The sequence below is a fragment of the Tribolium madens genome, unplaced genomic scaffold, assembly GCF_015345945.1.
Source record: "Tribolium madens isolate multiple individuals breed KSU strain unplaced genomic scaffold, Tmad_KSU_1.1 Scaffold_97;HRSCAF=244;Tcas5.2_LG3a, whole genome shotgun sequence".
NCBI lineage: Eukaryota > Metazoa > Arthropoda > Insecta > Coleoptera > Tenebrionidae > Tribolium > Tribolium madens.
The window spans coordinates 12,507,476-12,527,099 of NW_025401069.1; the positions used below are offsets into that span (position 1 = coordinate 12,507,476).

Genomic DNA, 19,624 nt, shown 5'->3' on the forward strand with positions numbered 1-19,624 from the left:
TTACTGTAATTACCTAGTTTATTAAGACTACTAACAAACACTATGGTCAATCACAGGACCCGTCAGCCCAGCCGTCTCTCCATCTCTCATTAACTTTTGAACAATCAAATTCAGGTTTTCCTATCTTATTATTAACTCTATTATGCAATCTACAAAGCCACTGACTTAGGTCTTCCTGACAGGCAGTTTGAGGCGGATCCACTTTAAGTCTGGAACAAGAAAAACAGTAAAATTCAATCTTCCAAGTCACATTCTTGTTACTCTTTGCGAAAATCTTCGGCACAAAAATCACACGGATAAAACTTAGAAAGCAATGTAAAAAAATTAGCCATGTCTTTCTCTTCAGTCCTGGTGGGGTTTTCAGGGTATTTAGCGGCAATTGTATGGAGGAGTCCCCACGAACTGCGCCCCAGCTCATCCTTATCTAAGGGACAATCACTACGAAATGTCCCCGGGCCTGTGGTCGAGGACACCTAAAAATGGTGCATTTTCAATAAGGGTTTCACCCATTTTAGGGGCTCACTTCTCCCGAACTTTCTTCATAAGCTTTGCGTCGTGCGATTTTCGCATAGTCTGAAAAACTTGAACATTGACGACACTTTTCGGTATCGAGGGGCGAAGGCCGGCGTGACATTATATCAAATGCATAATTTTTCAAATAAATGCAAGATTGGTTAAGTGGTGCAAAAATCGAAATGTCACCTTACTTGATGTCAAAATTAACCATTAAAAGAGATGCAAGATACGGTTTGTGACGAGCCAGACAAGGACAACAATAAATGTCAATCTGACATTTAAATGACAGAAGAAATGTAAACACAGCGTAGAGTCATAAAAATGAATATCCTTCCAAAGAAAAGGTAAATTATTGGGTTTGGTAATAAATTTGGTTTAGGAGTGAGTTTCCAGATGGCATGTCCGCTCGAAAGACAACATTGCGCGGGTGCGGAGGGACGAGGCCAAAGCAGCTGAAGAAGAAAAAGCGCGAGAAAATCGAGCCAAATTAGCCGAACGGGAAGCCCGAACCGAGTTATTGAGACAAAAGGCGCGTGAGCGTGTCCCCACTAACGATTTTATTCCCTTGAGTAAAGAGGAAGCCCCCGCACAAACCACCCATGTCAACTTCTTCCAAGAAGTCGAAGAAGGCATTGCAGAAACCCAAACCACGAATAAAGAACACGAAAAAGAAGTCAAGGAAGAGAAAGAAAAGTATGAGAAACAGATCGGTTACTTGACTTACTTGGGGCAAGACACGAATGAGGCTTTGGGGAAGAAAAACTGGTACGATGAACTACCAGACAGGTTTAGAAATGATAAGACCGAAGTTGGGCTCAAAAGCAAGCTTCGGGAGGATCCTCTAAGTGTCATGAAGAAGTTTCTGGGGGATTCTGGGGGCGTGAAGAAGAGTCAAGAACCCGTGCATAGAGCCGTAGCCCTGACTCTTAAAACGATTGAAAAGAAGGCCAAAAAGAGGAGTAGCAGTGAGGAGAGGAAGAGTAAGAAACACAAAAAGAAGAAGAAACGGAAGAAACATTCCAGTGATGATTCTGAGTCCGATTCCGATTTTGAGAAGAAACGCAAATTGGAAGTTTTGAGGATGGAGAGGTTGAAACGTGAGAGAGAAGAGAGGAAGCGGACTGAAGGACTTTTGGCGAAATTGCGAGGAGAGAAAACCGAAGAAGAAAAGCCCCAAAGTGTTGGTAAAAAGTACAATAATCAGTTTAATCCAGAACTGGCGAGGCAGAATTATAAATAAATCGAATTGAGACAAATTATTTCGTTATTTTTCTACTCTTAGCTCATAAATTTGTATGTAGGCCTCCGTCAGGGTGATCATCTGTGGTAAAATATCCGTGACATGTAAGTCCTGCATCTCGTACCACTTTCCGGTCGATTTTTGCAAAATATGAACCCGGTAAGTGCCTTTTCCGGGCTCCCCGTCGTGAACAATATTCGCGACCAAGTCATAAACCGTGTGTTTATGTTTCGCCCTAATTTCCGGTGTTAGAAACTCCCCAAAATCGACATTCCGGACCGGAAAATTCACAATTGTGGGGTTTTTCTCCACGTAGAAGGTATTTTTCGTGAACCTCTTGATGTACAAGATCAAATAAGGGGGCAATCGCGTGATTTCAAACTTCTTCAAGAAGTTTTCCTTGTAAGTCTTGTACTCCTTCTCGGTTTGTCCGTTAAACTTGGTGAGTAGTTGATACAAATTCACTTGGGGGATGATATTTTCCCGGAATTCATCGATGAAAAGGGGCGGTGGAGGCAAGTCGCAGGTGAGGTACAAAAAGGGGGATTCCGTGATGATTTCCTGGTACTCGGGGGTGGCTAAAAGCATGCGTTTTTGTCTGTCGTCGAGCTCCGTCGGGGGGATTTTCCTCGTGTAGATTTTCATGTTTCCGAGGAAGGATTGGTAGATAATCGAGCTGTTTTTCTTCTTGTTTCCGTTGAGGGCCCGGTGTAGGGCGTTGAGGAACCAGGAGAGGAAGTCGATGGGGTCCCCCTGTTGCGTGATCTGAAACCGTTTCTTGCTCCACAAGACCACAGCTTGGAGCATTTCGTGGGGGGACACGTGCGCTTTGAAATTCCGGGGGTTCCACAACTTGCGCATGAGCTCGCCGTAGCGCTGCACTAGGAGGTAGGAGGAGTCGCCAGGGGGGCGTCGGATCTTGCTGTAGTTCTCCTCGCGCAGGAAGTAATTACGAAGGGGGACCACTCGCGAAAGGGCTTGCAAAACAACGTTGCAGTAGTCGTTGGCTTTGATGTTGTTCAAGCCCACGATGCCGGGCATGTAGAGGGAGCCGTCGATGGCCCGAGACATCTTCGTGCTGTTGTCCAAAGTACTGATATGTTCCTCGGTGAATGTGGGGTTTAGGAGATACTTAATGTCATCGAGGGACGAATCTAGGGACTGACTTATCAGAAAAATCGCTTTGTTACTCAATATTGTTACCAATAATTTCGTAATTGTCGGGCAAGCAATAAAACTTCAAGGTGTGCAAGTTGAGGAAAACGTGGTGGCCTTCAGCCACCGAATGTGTGTAAGCATGGGTATTTGTGCCTCTGCCTTGGAAATACTTCCCGCAAACGAGACATGCATAAACGTTGATGCGGGTCAGTGACACTGAGCACAGTTTCTCGAAGTCAAAATCGAGATATTGCCGGTTAATGGTGTCCAAATAGGGGCAAAGTCGGTGGGTTGGGGGCTTCACACCTGCAACACACGAGTAAACAAACGCACTTCGGCCACTTCTAGTACCTTTCTTATCACTTTGTGGGGGCGAATTGTCAGATTCGGGCTCAATTTCGGCTAAAATTGGACGATTTATTAACGTTTTCGAGGTTATGTTTACCTACGTTTCGGGACGTTTGATTCGGTTTGGGGCCCCTCAGTCCTGGGTTTTTTCATGACGGGTTCATCATCTATTTCCATTTTTGTCACGTTTCATTGATTGATGTGAGATTAGGTTACGCAAAAGCTGTTTTTGTAGTGTTTCCGCAAGTTTGAGGTTATATTTACTGTCACTGTGTCAATGGCATTGAAATAAAGTGCCGTTCACACTGAACCGGTTAAAGGCAGTTCACGCAAAATTATAAAAATACTTTATTCAAAACAAAATAAAATTACAATGGGTTACGCTTTGAGACTAACTTTCTCTTCTTCGGTGGTTTTTTCATCGTAGTCGTCGACTTCCCCTCTTAGTTTTTTCTGTATGTCTTCGAGGGTCTTTCCTTTGGTTTCGGGCACGAAGAAATAAATAAAAACTAGTCCAAGAAGTGAACAAACCCCGAAACCGTAAAACGAGACATGTAGTCCGTATTCCACTTTAGTTATTTGTAAGTACTTCGAGGCCACTGTGGCCATCACACTGAAATAAACATCCGCCAAGCAAAGCGCGAAAGCTTTCACGTTTGTGGGGAATAACTCCCCTAACATGCAAATCGGGATCGACTGCATCCCTAAACTGAACAATATCACAAAAGCTAGAAGCCCTACAACGGCCACGATCGAAAATGAGCTAGTATCTATGGACGTTTCGTTCAAAATGTAGAAATAGGTCCCCTCGACGAAGAGGGCCAAAGCCGAGCCCGCCATGGAGATGAGCAGCAGAGGTCTTCGACCGGCCCTATCCACGATACTCGAGGAAAACATGGTGAGGACGAGTTGGATGGAGTAGTAGATCATCACAGCGTAATGGGCGGAAATGTGGTCCCCGGCAGTTTGGAAGATCTCATGGGTGTAGAAGGCAATAGCGGTGGTGCCGGCCAACTGCTGGAAGCCCCGGAGCCCCCCGATGATCAACACCGCCTTCCGGTTGCTCTTCACCCGGAACAAATCGACGAATCGGCCTTTGTGGGACTTCTCCTCGGCCTGGATCGCAGTGCGAATCCGGTGCAAGTCCCCGGAGACATCCTTGCCCTTCTTGAACCTTTCCAGGGCCCTCCGGGCCGCGTCTGGCTGGTCCCTCATCAACAAATAGTACGGACTCTCCGGCATCCACAAGAAGGTGATAAAGAGGATTGCGGGGACCACGGAGGAGATCAAGGCAGTGGTTTTGATGCTCAAATACGAGCCAATCACATTGATTATGAGAAAACCGGCGATCCAGGTCACCGAGCAGCTGGAGCCGAGCATCCCCCGCACCTGGGGGTCGGCGATCTCCCCGATGTACATGGGGACCACCGTGAAGGTGACCCCGTCGGCGATGCCGGCGATGAGTCTGGCGATGTAGAGCACGACAACACTCCGAGCAAAGGCCACCATGATCCAGGAGAGGAAGAAGGGGACGGCGGTGGCAAGAATGGTGCGTTTTCGCCCGAGGATGTCGACGATGGTGGCGGCGGTGAGCGAGCCGATGACGGCCCCCACGAGGGGCATGACGGCCAGGTTCGAGCCCTGGTTTTCGTCAATGCAAACGGTGCAAGAAGCGTTGTTTTTCAGCTGGGGGAGGCTGGGGGATGACCAGCCGTAGATCATGCCGTCGGTGACGATGGCCAAGGTGCCTGCAAAACATTGCGTTATTGAGTTGTGAAAGCGAGTTTCTCTATTTTGCAAGGAATTGCATTTTTTAGATTGAATTCTGGTTTTTTGGGGTCATCAAATTTCGACATAAAAAACAGGTAGGGTGTATTATGGGAATTTTCGGGTTCAGGTAGAGACCTTCAGTTCAAGCAGCTGTTCTTTTGTTGATGACTCGAGTGATGATTATACAATAAATCATTAATAATAAACAACTTGAATAAAAAACCAAACGGGTTATCTTTTCCTGTAATGCTTTGGTTTAGGTTTAAACTTGTTTTGACCAGATTGTTGTAGGTAGAAATGTTCATTACCTATCAAATCTATAATTTGTTTTTTTTCCTATTCGAAAAACACACAATAGGAACTTAAAGAAGTAAAAAAAGAATAAACATTAAAAAAAATTTCCATATCTAACTCAAATAAAAATCTTCCACATTAAAAAATTAAGAAAAAATTGGTCTTGGTTATGAAATAGTATATTAAAATCAATGAGAGAAATTCTTTTGTTCTATTTTGCAATTTTTATGCTGAAAAAAAAATTAAATTTAGGGAATTTTGCGTTAGTTGGTGACAGGTAGTAGTGTGAAAAATTCAACTCAACTCACATTTAATGTTAATGTTAATCGAGAAATGAATTTTTTTTTCAAATTGGCCACTGAAAATTCTGGAAATTGATAAGTTTTTTTGAAAGTAATTTACTTGTCTGTTACCAACATTAAATACACTAAAATTAGTATAAAAAAAATTAACAATTGCTGCAATATCTCAAAGATAAGATTGGTGTTAAAAGCCTTTCTCATTATTAATAATTTATCAATTTTCACATTCTTGAATTATCTCTTTCAAAAAACTGTGTGTAAAATATGTGTGGAAAAAACCAGTCCGGATATAATTTAATATTCAGTATCTAAGTATGATTAAATTAAGTTGACAAAATAAACAACTGTTTGAGGTATGTTTTCTTGTTATTGTTTATTCTTGGAAGGTTGTTTGCTCATTTTACTTACTGGGTTTATTCCGTACTGAAAAGTTGAAAAAATAAGATGAAAAACATAACAAATACGAAATTTTGCAATTTTTAAATGAGTCCCCTTGTATCTTTCATTTTTATTTTGATACAAATTATTGCTCAAAAAATAATAAGTCCCTGTCACTTTTTTACAGAAATATTTGTTACTTAAACTAAAAAACAATAGGTAAATAAAATGAAAATAGAAAGAAGAAGTACAACGGAAAAAAATATTCAAACGTTATGTTAACAATATTTTTATTTACTGTTGCGAATATTGCGAAAAATTGCAACCCCATATTCTACATCGAAAAATAATACTAGTACAAAAATATAAAAATCTAGATAAAGTAATTGACGAAAAATAAGCACTTTTAGTGGTTCATAAAACCTGTAAATTTTTTTGAAAACACATAAATTGGTTAAAAGTGGGTTTGGAGGAACTAATAGATTTTAATTTTTATCATAAAACTTTATCACCCTGTATATCCGAAATGAAACGTTTATTTGACAAATTAGTGTTATTTTGCGATGTAGAATAAGTATGTGGTTTCAATTTTTGGCAATTTAAAAAAACACCCTGTATTAAAAAAATGAAAATCGACTGTCTCTAAAGTGGATCATCATTCATTTATATGAATGCAATTATATTATTTTTGCATTTCTCGAGCGTCTTAATACATTTTTCAGCAAGAAACACAACTATTTTGCATAATTTCGTTAAAAACAAGCCAAAAATTTAACAAAATAGACAAAAAACGGCGTACGTAATTTTTGCCTTTTTCAATTGTTTAAGAATGTTTTTGAAATAACAGTAAGGAACAATCACCAAATTTTGGTTGGTATGAGTGGCACAAAAGCCCCACGTTCACGTTATGCAAGTGTAATATACCGAGTGACCACGAATGAATGTTTGAGTTGGTAACAAAGTATTTTTTCTGTTGCTTCCAGTGTTGCCAGATCTGGTGAAACTTCACCAAGTTTCGTGAAAACTTTAGTAAAATTCTAATATCTGGTGATTTTTTAGAAATGAAAAAAAAAACTGTTATAACTCTGCGGTTGCAAAAAGAAATTAATACATTAATTTTTTAATTATTGATACGTATTGTAAATTAAATCAAAAATAAACAACACTGTTTTTGTATTTTTTCGATCATTTTCTACGTTTTTCAACTCGAAATTTGATTATTTCATCAAATTTTCTCAAAAAAAAAATCGAAAAACCACCTGACCTGACCTATTAAAAATAGTTATAAATACATATTTGTTTTTTAAGAAATTTTACCAAATAGGTTAAAATTGGCAATTATTTATTTTTACCTTTTTCTAATGTTTTATCTAATACGTACATATTTCACCAAGAAACACAATTATTTTGCACAATTTCGTTAAAAACAAGCCAAAAATTCAACAAAATGCTAAAAATGGCGTAATTTTTGCCTTCTTCAATGTTTTTGAAATAACAAAAAAATTTGAAAATTTTTGTTTTAAAAAATAACAAACTTAAATCGAAATTGATATTATTTTATTGCTTGTTTTGCTCGTTTTTTTAATTAATTAAAAATTATATTATTAAATTATATAATAACATAACATAATTATTATTGTTGTTTCAGTAAAAAAAATAAGTTAAGTTAACTAAGTTTTAGAATTTTCTTATCACACCCAATTTTTTATTTAATAATGTAGGTCATACGATCGAGTATTTACCCAGCATTTTTGCTCATTTTGTTACAAAAAACTTTATCACTTTATTATACCGAATTAATCTCGAGATGAATGCATTAAATAAAAAGCCACCTATTAAAATAATTACTTTACGAACCAAATTGTATTACGAAAGATAGCTGAAGGTAATTACAGTGTGGTCAAAAAAAACAGTTAAGTATCAATCCGCAAGTCGCACCGTAATGGAAATTTCCAGAAAACCCATATTTGAATTAATTGTTTATCCGCAAGTCGCGTACTCTTTAGTCATCGAAACAAAACACCTTTGTTTTCCAAACGTTACCCCAAGCGTTGACCTCATTAAAAAAAAAAAATTCGGCCACATTTGAATATTTTTGCATTTTGCAAACTTTCACAAGTTGACACGAATCAATAAACAGCAAGAAAATCGATCAAACTCACCTGTGACAGCGGCAATGTACTGCAAAAGGGGACTACCCTTCGTTTCTGACGTCATGTTGTCTTCTATCCCGTCTAAAGGCTCCGCACGAACTGAGTCTCTGGAAAAAGCACCACTGAGAACCTGCGCTAATCAAGGTCGCGAGCACGATTTGCAAACTTTCCAAGCTCCTGAGTCAAAAATCCGGAATTTGCGATAGCAAAAGACAGTTATCTTCGGTTTCCGGTGAAATTGACTCATTTCGGTTTTAATTATTCATGTGATAATAGCTTCATTTTGATCATCTTTCTACCTTGAGAGTAGCCTTGGATTTGAATCTTTGTTAATATTGGAATTATCAAGTGTGCGAAGCTCGTGCCGGAGCAGGACCGGACTTGGGTCAACGGATTCGTGATTTTTCTAAATTTCAGGGGTCACGAATTTGCTTAAACCTGACACGGTTTTATTACTTGCAAAATGAACAAAACTTGTTGATTTTAATTATGCATGCGCGCCTTATCACTAACCCACAAGCATTTTTTCGTTTTTTGTGATTATTTTAATATTGGTGATGAGAGACTTGTCTGCAGGAAAATCGATAGAATTTGACGCAAGTCAATCCAATATTAAAATTCACCAGTCCGGCCCTGACCTAGTGGACGACAGCATCAATTATTAAAATTTATGATTATGAGAGTCACAAAAAAATTAACATTTCAATTCTCCCTCAAATCGAATTAAAATTCTTGGACATCTCATCGTAATCGATAAATTCCAGACAGGGCGGCACCACAAAAGACCAAACTTTGACTTACCCACAACAAAAATAAAATTTATTTTTTGAAACTAAACACAAAGAAAATTTTTGAAATGAAACCACTTCCAACCAGTTCGAGTGAGTGTCGTTCAACGTCTGCGTGCAATTTCACTCAAATCATCGCCGTGGAGGTTTAGAAGTTTAGAGTGTTGATTGTGGCCTCCAGCATCCACGAAAAACAAACTCAATACGCACTAAATCGGTGCAGAAAAATGGCTATTTTGAACTTGGCCGTCCTTCTATTTTCGGGTTATTGTCAATGCTTGTAGATTCGCCAGAATGTGACGTCGAGTGGAAAACTACCAGAGGAGCGAGTTGCAGCAACGGGATTTAATTATTTTTTTCAATAAATTTTGGTTGGTATGAGTGGTACAAAAGTCCCACGGTCACGTTATGCAAATGTAATATACTGAGTGACCAAGAATGAATGTTTGAGTTGGCAACACAGCATTTTTTTCTGTTGTTTCCAGTGTTGCCAGGTCTGGTGACACTTCACCAAGTTTGGTGATTTTCATACCAGTCTGATAATTTGGTGAAAACTTTGGTAAAATTCTAATATCTGGTGATTTTTAGAAATGAAAAAAAACAGTTACCTATAACTGCGGTTACAAAAAGAAATTAATACATTATTTCTTTTCGATAATTTTCTGCGTTTTTCAACTCGAAATTTAATTATTTCATCAAATTTTCTCAAAAAAAAATCGAAAAACCACCTGACCTGACCTGTTAAAAATAATTATAAATGCATATTTGTTGTAAGAGATTTTAACAAATAGGTTTAAAATTGCCTGTTTCTAATGCTTTACATTAGAAAACATTTTTCAGCAAGAAATACAATTATTTTGCATAATTTCGTTAAAAACAAGCCAAAAATTTTACAAAATTGACTAAAAACGGTGTAATTTTTGCCTTTTTCAATGACAATGAGGAAAAATCAACAAATTTTGGTTGGTATGAGTGGCACAAAAGCCCCACGATCACGTTATGGAAATGTAATACATATACCGAGTGACCAAGAATGAATGTTTCAATTTTGCGGTTGCAAAAAAAAAAGAAATTAATACATTAATTTTTTAATTACTGATATGCATTGTAAATTAACTCAAAAATAAACGTTTTTCAACTCGAATTTTGATTATTGTTAAGTACCAAATTTTCTCAAAAAAAAAATCGCAAAACCACCTGACCTGACCTATGAAAAATAGTTATGAATACATATTTGTTTTTTTAAGAGATTTTACCAAATACCTAGGTTAAAAATGGCAATTATTTACTTTTACCTTTTTCTAATGCTCTACATTTTTCACCAAGAAAAACGATTATTTTGCATAATTTCGTTAAAAAAAAGCCCAAAAATGGCGTAATTTTTGCCTTTTTCAATGTTTTTGAAATAACAAAAAAATTTGAAAATTTTTGTTTAACATGTTAAAAAATAACAAACTTAAATCGAAACTGATATTATTTTATAGCTTGTTTTGGAACCAGAGGGTCATAAAATTTTGTCCAAAAATACTAAAAAATCACAAAAAGAAATGATTTTGTTGTTATTTTGTTTGTTTCACTTGATTTAACGAGTTTTTAACAAAATCAAGACAAAAATAAGCCATGAAACTACAAAATTTGGTCGAAAATGCTGTTACGTTTGTGTACTAACCAAACCAAAAATTCAACAAATTAAGTCAAAAATTATACAGGGTGTCCCAATGAAAACGAACCACCTCGAATATCCCAGAAACTAAACAGACTTTGCAAAAACGCCGAAACCGGTCAGCTTTTCAAAACTTTTTACCAAAATTGAAACAGACCATTCATTCATGAGATACAGGGTGTTCTAATAAAAACGAACCAGAAAGAATTTGAAAAAAAATGAAACGGGTTAATTTTATTTTAAAAAAGACATTTTTTGACACAATTTTGTATCCGAAGTTGTAATTCTGTTTAATGTTATTTATGGTTTTTATGGGCAAGATTTTTGTACCTTTACTAAATAATTATAAAAAAGCATATACAAGATTATCAGCATCATTAAATAGTCATAAAAAAATGTCAAATGTCAAAAATAAATATCAAATGTTTTTGACAGAATTTTTTTCTGGGGCGCGAGCTTTGACACACCTGTATTTTTGTGATCTGGCAACACTGGTTGCTTCTAATGAAATGTCAAGCTATCAACAACCGGAAGTAATAGAAACTTGTTTTTTTGCTAATAAAATTTTGCAAAATTGTAATTTTGAGACGCAAAATCAAACCCAAATATCGCTATATCAAACTTACATTTAATAAAAATTATTTTTTCATAGAAAAAATATTGTTTAACTCACGGTATAAAATACAAAACAATTAAGTAGGCAACAAATCAGTCTTATCACACTTCTCCACTTTCGCTCTTCTCCTCCCCCTCCTTTCCTGTTTTCCCCCCCAAATACTGCTGGATCTCCTCGAGACTCTTCCCCTTCGTTTCCGGTACGAACGCCACGATGAAGACCAACCCCAAGAGACAACTTCCGGTGAAGGCATAGAACGGGACATACATCCCGAAAGAGTCTTTGACAATTTGGAAGAACTTTGACACAATTGTGGCCATCACACAGAAGTAAATATCGGCTAAACACAAGGCGAAGGCTTTGACATTGGCTGGGAACAACTCCCCTAGCATCAAAATGGGGATGGACTGCATCCCCGAGCTGAAGAAAACCACAAACCCGATGAGGGAAATAACGGGGATGCATGTGAAGGGGGAGACATCGATGGCAGTTTGCGTCTTGATGAAGAAGTAGGTGCCTTCGAGGAAGAGGGCGCAGGCCGAACCCGTCAAAGACAGGACAAGAAGGGGCCTCCTGCCGGCTTTATCCACGATACTTGAACACAAAATCGTGAGGAGGAATTGGACGGAGAAGTAGATAACAGTGGCGAGTTCGGAGGAGATGTCGTCTCCGGCCTCTTTGAAGATGTGTTGGGTGTAGAAGGTGATGGCGGTGGTGCCGCTGAGTTGCTGGGCCCCCCGGAGGGCCATTATGATGTAAACGGCCTTCCTGTTGCTCTTCGTGACGAACAAGTCGAGGAATTTCCCCGTGTTTTGCGTTTGGGCCTTGACGGCCAAACTGACTCTTGTTAACTCAACCTCCACGTCCTCCAACCCACGAAGACGCTGCAAATTCCGCTTGGCTTCGTCCTTTTGGCCTCGCATGACTAGATAATACGGACTTTCGGGCATCCAAACGAAGGTTAAAAGTGTCAAAATTGGGACTATGGAGGAGACTAGCGCCGTTATTGTGATACTCAAGTAGGACCCAATCGCGTTGATGAGGAGAATACCGAAGATCCAGGACGTGGAAACGCCCGAACCGAGGAGGCCCCGGATTTTGGGGGCGGCGATCTCGCCGATGTACATGGGGACGGCGGTGAAGGCCCAACCGTCGGCGATGCCGGCGATAAAACGAGCGATGTATAAAATGGTAAGGGAGTGCGAGAAGGCGATCATTATCCAGGCGGCGAAGAACGGGAAGCAGGTGAGGAGGATGGCACGTTTGCGGCCGAGGATGTCCACGACGGTGGCGGCGAGAAGCGAACCGATGAGGGCCCCCAACAGGGGCATGACGGCCATCCAGGAGCCCTCGGAGTGATTCATGGTCAAGGTGGAGTTCTCCAGGCGCTCCAGGACCGGCAACGAGGGCGAGGGCCAGCCGTAGTGCATCCCGCTGGTGACGATTGTCAAAGTCCCTGAAGCATAGGCACCCAGTTATACACCGACTTTTATGAAATAATATTATTATCATTTTTTACAATATATTTTACAATTTGTGTGACTAAACAATGATAATTAAGATTTAACACACACGTATTTTTCTTAATTACACAAAAAAATGAAGTGTTAGATAGGCAACCAGTCATACACAAAAAATCAAAATGGCACTCAGTTAAAAAACTTTTCACAGACTCTTTAAAATATATTTTCTGTAATAAAACCTTCATGAAGTTTCACATTTAAGGTCCATTCTTTTGATACACATCACAAAAGCGCGTTTAATTTTTTTATCATGGTATCATTTATTAGCTTGATTTTATAAAATGGCCCCTTCGTTAAAATTCAACAAATTAAGTCAAAAATTATACAGGGTGTCCCAATGAAAACGAGCTACCGTAAATGTCTCAGAAACTAAAAAGACTTTGCAAAAACGCCGAAACAGGTGAATTTTGTTTCCGAGGGGAACATTTTTTGACGTAATTTTTAAAGCACCCCCAGTAACCCCCACGCACCCCAACTTTAAAAATTTATATAGCATTACCCTACTTGTGGCACATCAAATGAAAGCTTTTCAAAACTTTTTACCAAAATTGAAACAAACCATTCATTCATGAGATACAGGGTGTTCTAATAAAAACGAACCAGAAAGAATTTGCAAAAATAACGAAACAGATTAATTTTATTTTAGAAAAGACATTTTTTCACACAATTTTGTATCCAAAAATGTAATTCTGTTGAATGTTATTTATGGTTTTTATTGGCATAGGCACCCAGTTATACACCGACTTTTATGAAATAATATTGTTATTACTTGTTACAATAATTTTACAATTTGTGTAACTAAACAATGTTAATTAAGATTTTACACACACGTATTTTTCTTAATTAAACAAAAAAATAAAGTGTTGGACAGGCAACCAGTTATACAGAAAAAATCAAAATGGCGCTCAGTTAAAAAACTATTCACAGACTCTTCAAAAATACATTTTCTGCAATAAAACCTTCATGAAGTTGCACTTTTAAGGTCCATTCTTTTGATACACATCACAAAAGCGCGTTTAATTTTTTTATCTGTTAAATATATCGTTTTCATTCATTACCTTGATTTTATTAAATGGCCCCTTCGTTAGATAAAAAACTACACAGAAGTAATTGTGAGGGTAATGGGAGTATTATCACAGTTCAAGGTCAAGTTTACAGACGTCTCGGCGTCGTCTTTTATACCAGGCGCGTCCACAAACTAATAAATCAAAAAAGCAAAAATTCTAAATTTTTTATTCCCAAAAACGCGGTTAAAATTACCTCCACGAGTTGGTCATAAATCAAATATTTGTTTGGCATCCAAGTCGGGTTTAAGAATAGCCGAATGGGAGTTTTGGCTGGTTTTTTCGGTGAGTCAATTTGCGCACCGAAAAAATCAAATTTCGCATAAATAAAGAAAAATAGAGGAAACTCACCGGTGAAGGCCGCCAGATACTGGCATAAGGGCTTGCCCTCGGGCACTTTGGAGTTGAAACTCGTGGCTATCTTCATTGTTTTAGGATTTGGTCCCTTTGGAATTTTTTTTCAACATGATAATCGCGCTGAGAGAGGGTTTACGAATGAATGGGAGTGGGCCACCGGCGGGTTTAAATAGCTAGTGCCAGGAAAATACCCGGAGTAATTGGTGAGCGAGTCGGCACAGCTGATTCGAAACATGCGAGATCGAATTGTAGGGAAATGTGCCAAAATCACCAGTGAGAATAACGATTTTTTGGGGGAAGATCGAACAGCCTTGGCAGCATTTTTTCAGCAATGTGTTTGAAAGGCTTTGACCCCAAATAATGTGTCAAAGTTTCAGCACCTACAAAATTAAAAAAAAATTAAACGAGATTTATTAGTTTACCTTGTATCGGTTTACGTAAGAAGTTTATTGTTTAATTTCCTAATAAAATAAGAAATTTAATAAGTTTTCCACTAGGGGTAAACCGCTGCACATTTTGTACGCCATAATTCCATTTATACCGATAAATTTAAATAATTCCAAATAATTCCAAAAAATAAAAGTAAACTGATGTGGATGTGATATTTATAGTATGTGCTTAACTAAATAATTTTCTGATATCATTTTATCCTATTAGCGTAAGTTTTTTACTATGTGGGTACTCGTATATTCCATATTATATTTATATGTATATCAAAATTGCTCTATTTGTAATTATTTTTTATACTTTTGACTTTTGCTTTTTTATCTAATCTTTTGTTTTTAATAACTACATGGTATTATTATTAAAGAAAGTGAACACAATTAACATAAAAAAAATTATTTTGAAAACGTGATGTAAATAAATGTTCTAGTAAAGTAAAATAATAATAATGTAAATAAAAATAAACAATACATAAAATCCAAAAATGCCAATTAGGTACACAGACTGTTTCAAGTCTTCATACTCAATATTAATTATTTTAATTCATTCCTTATTTTATTGAAAGTTAAGTTAACTTCTTCTGAACAGAACAAAATAGGACTGAATAAATTATATACAGGGTGTGTCAGAACTTGCACTCCAGATAAAAATTCCAAGTTAGATAAGATACCAAGAATATGGAGAAAGTGTTTAAAAAATGGTACTTATCTGTCAAAAAAATTTGACATTTTTTCATGTCTATTTAATGATTTTTTTGTAATTATTTAGTAAAGGTACAAAAATTTTGCCAATAAAAGCCTCAATAGCATTAAACAGAGCTACAATTTAGGATACAACTTCCTTGTTTCCTCTTCTAATAGCCTGTAGCAAAAACTTGGAAAATGATTTTTCCAACAGAAATAAATAAAGTCAAAGTGCAAAATTTAAACTCTCATTACTTCGAAATTTTTATAAATAGAATTTTTTTAACATTTTTTTCATGTTCCTGGTATCAGTGGTATCTTACCTTAAATGATATTTTTCTCTGGGCCGCGAGTTCTGGCGGACCTGTAGGTAACATTTTTTTTTAAATGTGTTTTTAAATTGCCATTTGTTACATCATTTTTCTATTACTTTGCCGATATACCAGTTGGCTTCATAATATACCACCTAAAAATTATTAATTTTAATATTTTACGCTACATTAATATTACTTTCTTCTTCTTCTTCTTCTGTGTCTCTTTTTTGCGCTTAATTCTGTCTTTAACACTTTTTGGGGATTTAGTTCTTTTTTTTTGTTTTTACTTGAAATAAATCTTGGAAGTCGATCGGTACTATTCGTTTTTTACTCGTTTCAAGTAATCAACAGACTTAAAATTCATGCATTTGCATGAATACTTTTAAGAATTCCAAAGAATTTCAAACAATAATTCTAAATAATTCAAAACAAATAATAAATAATTTTAAATTTTCACGTACCTAATTTCACCACCCCGTACACCATGATTTACCTACCTCTCGGTTTTTCATGTTTGTTCAGTTGACTTTTTTTCTCATTGTTATAGATTACACGATTTTGGAAAAATAAAAATAAAATTTTCACTCATTTAAAAAAACTCAAAATATCCACTTTTGTTCAGTGACTTGAAAAAGTTTTTTTGAACTCGAGAATTTGTTAATTTTAAGGGTGTCAACCCTTTAGACAGCATTATAGACCAAAAGAAACCGATTTGACTTTTTTGAAAATAAAGTTTTTGAGAAATTGTGAAATATGAGAAATTCTAAAATCGTTTTCTAATACGTTTTTATGTATACACTTCCAAAATAGCTATTTTACGGTTTTTTTTTCGGACACAAATAGTTATTTTAGATACTACTTTTTATTTTTAACCACTATTTTTGTGAAATAAATCATAACATAATAAGCGGTTTGATGTGTTTTTGAGAGCTTTAACAAAAAAACGTTGTTTACCTGAAAAATTCTTTCAAACGCAAATAAGTTATTCAAAATTAAAAATTTATATTTCGAAAACACTATTTCTATTCCTCCTTGTGATTGACTTCGTTCTTAGTTTCATGGTCATGACACGTGTCGAATTTCCTTTGTAAACTCTGTCTTCACCACAAATGTGGTGCTAAAAATATCTTTCACGATGCAATAAAGCGTCTGTTTTCATCAAAATACAAAAATGAGTCTATTTATACCTTTGTGATTGTTTGTGTGCAATGTCGTCATTAAATTTGAGACGTCATAGTGGAAATTCCTGGCTTTTGTCCACTTGACACATTTAGTTGAGGATTTTTGGACACCTGCCTGTTACTTGGTTGTCGGAAATAATTACCAACAAAACTGACTATTTTTAGAGTTACCAGAAAAGTGTGTTTGTTTCAGGATTTTCTCAACTAAATAAACAATCACTCGCATTAAGGTTAATTAAACTAATTGCATAATCACACTAATTCCGTATTTTTCCAAGTCTGGTTCGAGTTAAAAACCAATTAATTTCAACTTGTCCGGACCTTCAACCGAATCTTCCTGAATTTATTTCGATCAAGGTTTGTTCTATTTTTGCGAATGAAACTCACAAGTTAGAAAAATCTTTATTAGATCAGTTTGTACTTGACACAATTCTTACATCCTAATTTCCCCTTTGAGGAACCTCTGAATGTCTTCAAGAGTTCGTCCTTTGGTTTCAGGGACACAAAGAATGATAAAAACCAAACCAAAAACACAACAAACTGTAAAAGTGTAAAACGGGACATGCATCCCAAAGGCAGTCTTCGTCCCGTCAAAAAATTTCGAGATAACACTCGCAATCACACTGAAATAGATATCGGCCAAGCACAGGGCGAAGGCTTTGACATTCGTGGGGAACATCTCCGACATGATAAGCAGCGGAATCGTCTGCAACCCCAGACTGAAAATGACGATAAAGCACAGAAGAGCCGCCAAAAGGACAAAATCGAAGTCTTTGGTGTCGATTTTCGTGCAATTCTTGATGTAGAGATAAGTCCCGTTGATGAGGAGAGTGACTGCAGTCCCCGAGAGGGAGATGATCAAGAGGGGCCTTCGCCCCGAAATGTCCACCATGAGACACGAAATCGCCGACATAACCAACTGAACAGTGAAGTAAATAATCGTTGCGATTTCCGGGGCCATAAAAGTGCTCTCCTTAAACACCCTCTGGCAGTAGAAGGTGATGGCGGTGATTCCGGTCAATTGTTGAACACTCCGGAGTCCCAACGCGATGAAAACGGCTTTCCGGTTACTGGGACACGTGACCAAATCCGAGATTTTTCCGGTGGATTCGTTTTGTTCCTTGACAGCTTTCGCCAATCGTTCCAATTCGGTTTCCACATCGGTACTCCCCCTGAATTTCTGGAGACTAACCCTTGCGTCATCGTAACGCCCCCTCATCAACAAAAAATAGGGACTTTCCGGGATCCAGATGAAGGTTACCAGGAGGATCACTGGGATTATTGATGAGACAAAGGCCGCTGTGGAAATACTGAGGTAACTCCCGAGGATGTTGATCAAGAGGAGTCCAATTACGATGGAGACGGGACACATGGAACTCAAAAGGCCCCGAATACTGGGCTCTGCGATTTCCCCCAGGAACATAGGGACTGCCGTGAAGGATAACCCATCGGTCAACCCGGCCAAGAACCTCGCCACGTGAAGCAAGATTGAAGTTTCCGCGAATCCAATGGTGATCCAGGAGATGAAAAACGGGATGGAGGAGAGCAAAATGAGCCGTTTTCGGCCGAGAATGTCGATGACGAGGCCTGTGATGAGGGCCCCCAGGATGGCGCCCACCAAGGGCATGATGGTGAGCCAGGAGCCTTCGGTTTCGTCCATCTTGAGTTTGTCGGTGCCGTTGTAGAGGATTTGGAGCGAGGGGGAGGGCCAGCCGTAGTGCATCTCGCTGGAGATGATGCCCAGAGTGCCTGAAGGGGGAGGGTAGAGTGAGGGGGTGGTTAGAGGGGGTTTTACCTGTGAGGGCGGCCATGTACTGGTAGATCCGGTTCTTGTGCACCGAAATTTGCATTTTCGAATCACATGAGTTTGGTTGAGTTAATTGGAATCGAACGCATCATCGGACAACTGGTCAATTGACTCGGGTGGCTCTCTTAAATAGATGGACGCAAGGAAAAGTACGCGAAGTGGTAATTAATTTGATGAAGGACGGGTGATGCGGGATCAAGAACGGGTTAACGGTCTTTGGGGTTTCTGCTATTTTTTACGGGCAAAGTGGCCGTGAATTTTTAAAACGTGATAAAACTTGATAACAGGTGATAAATATTTGAATGTTAATTTTGTTACTTAAATACAGGTGGTTTTTAAATTATGTCCAAATCTGACATTGTTACTGAGAGAAAAAAAAAATTGTTAATTCTTTTTCGGTATACACAGGTTGTTCCGATTTAAAAAAAATATAGTCATAATCGAGAAAATCTACAATCAAAATTATTCATAACTAGATTAAATAAATTTATCCAGAAACGTTACATAAGTGATCACTTTTTCAACCCTAGAGAATTTTTTTTATTTTTGCGCCTAAGCGTTTTTACTTTTACCATGACGTATAAACTTGGGTTTAAGAAAAAGTGATAACTTTAGTAATCCACATTCAGAAACATAGCTTTTTATTTGAAATAATCATTTCCGGTATTACAGGAAGTGAAATTTTTGAAAATATTACACTTTATTTTGGATAAAATTTATTTATGTTAGTGTTTTCTTTAAGATAATTTTTATGATTTTTGTCAGTGTAGATATATTAGATTCTAAAAAATTTATATTGTCGGAATCGAGAAAATGGAGACTCAAAATTATTCATAACTAAGTTAAATAAATTTATCCTGAAACGTCACAAAAGTGATCACTTACCATAGAGAAAAAATTCTATTTTTGCGCCTAAGCGTTTTTACTTTTACCATGACGGATAAACTTGGGTTTAAAAAAAAGTGACAAAAACTCTCTTAGTGAGTGTAACTTTAGTAATCCACATTCAGAAATAGTTTTTTATT

At 37.4% G+C, this 19,624-nt stretch overlaps 6 protein-coding genes across 8 annotated transcripts; 1 reads left to right on the forward strand and 5 right to left on the reverse strand.

Moving 5' to 3' along the window:
• Nucleotides 1–4: 4 nt before the first annotated feature.
• LOC123014869 (FAD-linked sulfhydryl oxidase ALR) lies at nucleotides 5–1,120 on the reverse strand. Its single transcript, XM_044414165.1, has 3 exons — nucleotides 524–1,120; nucleotides 262–473; nucleotides 5–209 (listed from the first exon to the last, which is right to left on the reverse strand). Exons 1-3 carry the CDS (start codon nucleotides 632–634, stop codon nucleotides 47–49), a joined length of 486 nt encoding a protein of 161 aa, XP_044270100.1. The 5' UTR covers nucleotides 635–1,120; the 3' UTR covers nucleotides 5–46.
• Nucleotides 401–1,769, forward strand: LOC123014868 (leukocyte receptor cluster member 1 homolog). The gene is made up of 2 exons (XM_044414163.1): nucleotides 401–860; nucleotides 910–1,769. Exons 1-2 carry the CDS (start codon nucleotides 838–840, stop codon nucleotides 1,754–1,756), a joined length of 870 nt encoding a protein of 289 aa, XP_044270098.1. The 5' UTR covers nucleotides 401–837; the 3' UTR covers nucleotides 1,757–1,769.
• LOC123014865 (U4/U6.U5 tri-snRNP-associated protein 2) lies at nucleotides 1,696–3,534 on the reverse strand. Its single transcript, XM_044414158.1, has 4 exons — nucleotides 3,364–3,534; nucleotides 3,266–3,316; nucleotides 2,960–3,220; nucleotides 1,696–2,910 (listed from the first exon to the last, which is right to left on the reverse strand). The coding sequence occupies exons 1-4, from the start codon at nucleotides 3,437–3,439 to the stop codon at nucleotides 1,781–1,783; spliced, it is 1,518 nt and encodes a 505-aa protein (XP_044270093.1). The 5' UTR covers nucleotides 3,440–3,534; the 3' UTR covers nucleotides 1,696–1,780.
• A 62-nt stretch (nucleotides 3,535–3,596) lies between these two features.
• LOC123014867 (facilitated trehalose transporter Tret1-like) lies at nucleotides 3,597–11,329 on the reverse strand. Of its 2 annotated transcripts, none has more exons than XM_044414162.1 (3): nucleotides 11,284–11,329; nucleotides 8,169–8,266; nucleotides 3,597–5,010 (listed from the first exon to the last, which is right to left on the reverse strand). In XM_044414162.1, the coding sequence occupies exons 2-3, from the start codon at nucleotides 8,221–8,223 to the stop codon at nucleotides 3,641–3,643; spliced, it is 1,425 nt and encodes a 474-aa protein (XP_044270097.1). In that variant the 5' UTR covers nucleotides 8,224–8,266; nucleotides 11,284–11,329; the 3' UTR covers nucleotides 3,597–3,640. The 2 variants fall into 2 exon arrangements, with proteins under 2 accessions (XP_044270097.1, XP_044270096.1); XM_044414161.1 differs by lacking the exon at nucleotides 11,284–11,329 and adding an exon at nucleotides 8,961–9,226.
• LOC123014866 (facilitated trehalose transporter Tret1-like) lies at nucleotides 11,219–14,481 on the reverse strand. 2 transcript variants are annotated; one of them, XM_044414160.1, is made up of 3 exons: nucleotides 14,010–14,154; nucleotides 13,808–13,947; nucleotides 11,219–12,682 (listed from the first exon to the last, which is right to left on the reverse strand). In XM_044414160.1, exon 3 carries the CDS (start codon nucleotides 12,654–12,656, stop codon nucleotides 11,328–11,330), a length of 1,329 nt encoding a protein of 442 aa, XP_044270095.1. In that variant the 5' UTR covers nucleotides 12,657–12,682; nucleotides 13,808–13,947; nucleotides 14,010–14,154; the 3' UTR covers nucleotides 11,219–11,327. The 2 variants fall into 2 exon arrangements, with proteins under 2 accessions (XP_044270095.1, XP_044270094.1); XM_044414159.1 differs by lacking the exons at nucleotides 13,808–13,947; nucleotides 14,010–14,154 and adding an exon at nucleotides 14,165–14,481.
• A 2,701-nt stretch (nucleotides 14,482–17,182) lies between these two features.
• LOC123014417 (facilitated trehalose transporter Tret1-like) lies at nucleotides 17,183–18,807 on the reverse strand. Its single transcript, XM_044413533.1, has 2 exons — nucleotides 18,588–18,807; nucleotides 17,183–18,541 (listed from the first exon to the last, which is right to left on the reverse strand). Exons 1-2 carry the CDS (start codon nucleotides 18,640–18,642, stop codon nucleotides 17,226–17,228), a joined length of 1,371 nt encoding a protein of 456 aa, XP_044269468.1. The 5' UTR covers nucleotides 18,643–18,807; the 3' UTR covers nucleotides 17,183–17,225.
• Nucleotides 18,808–19,624: the final 817 nt, after the last annotated feature.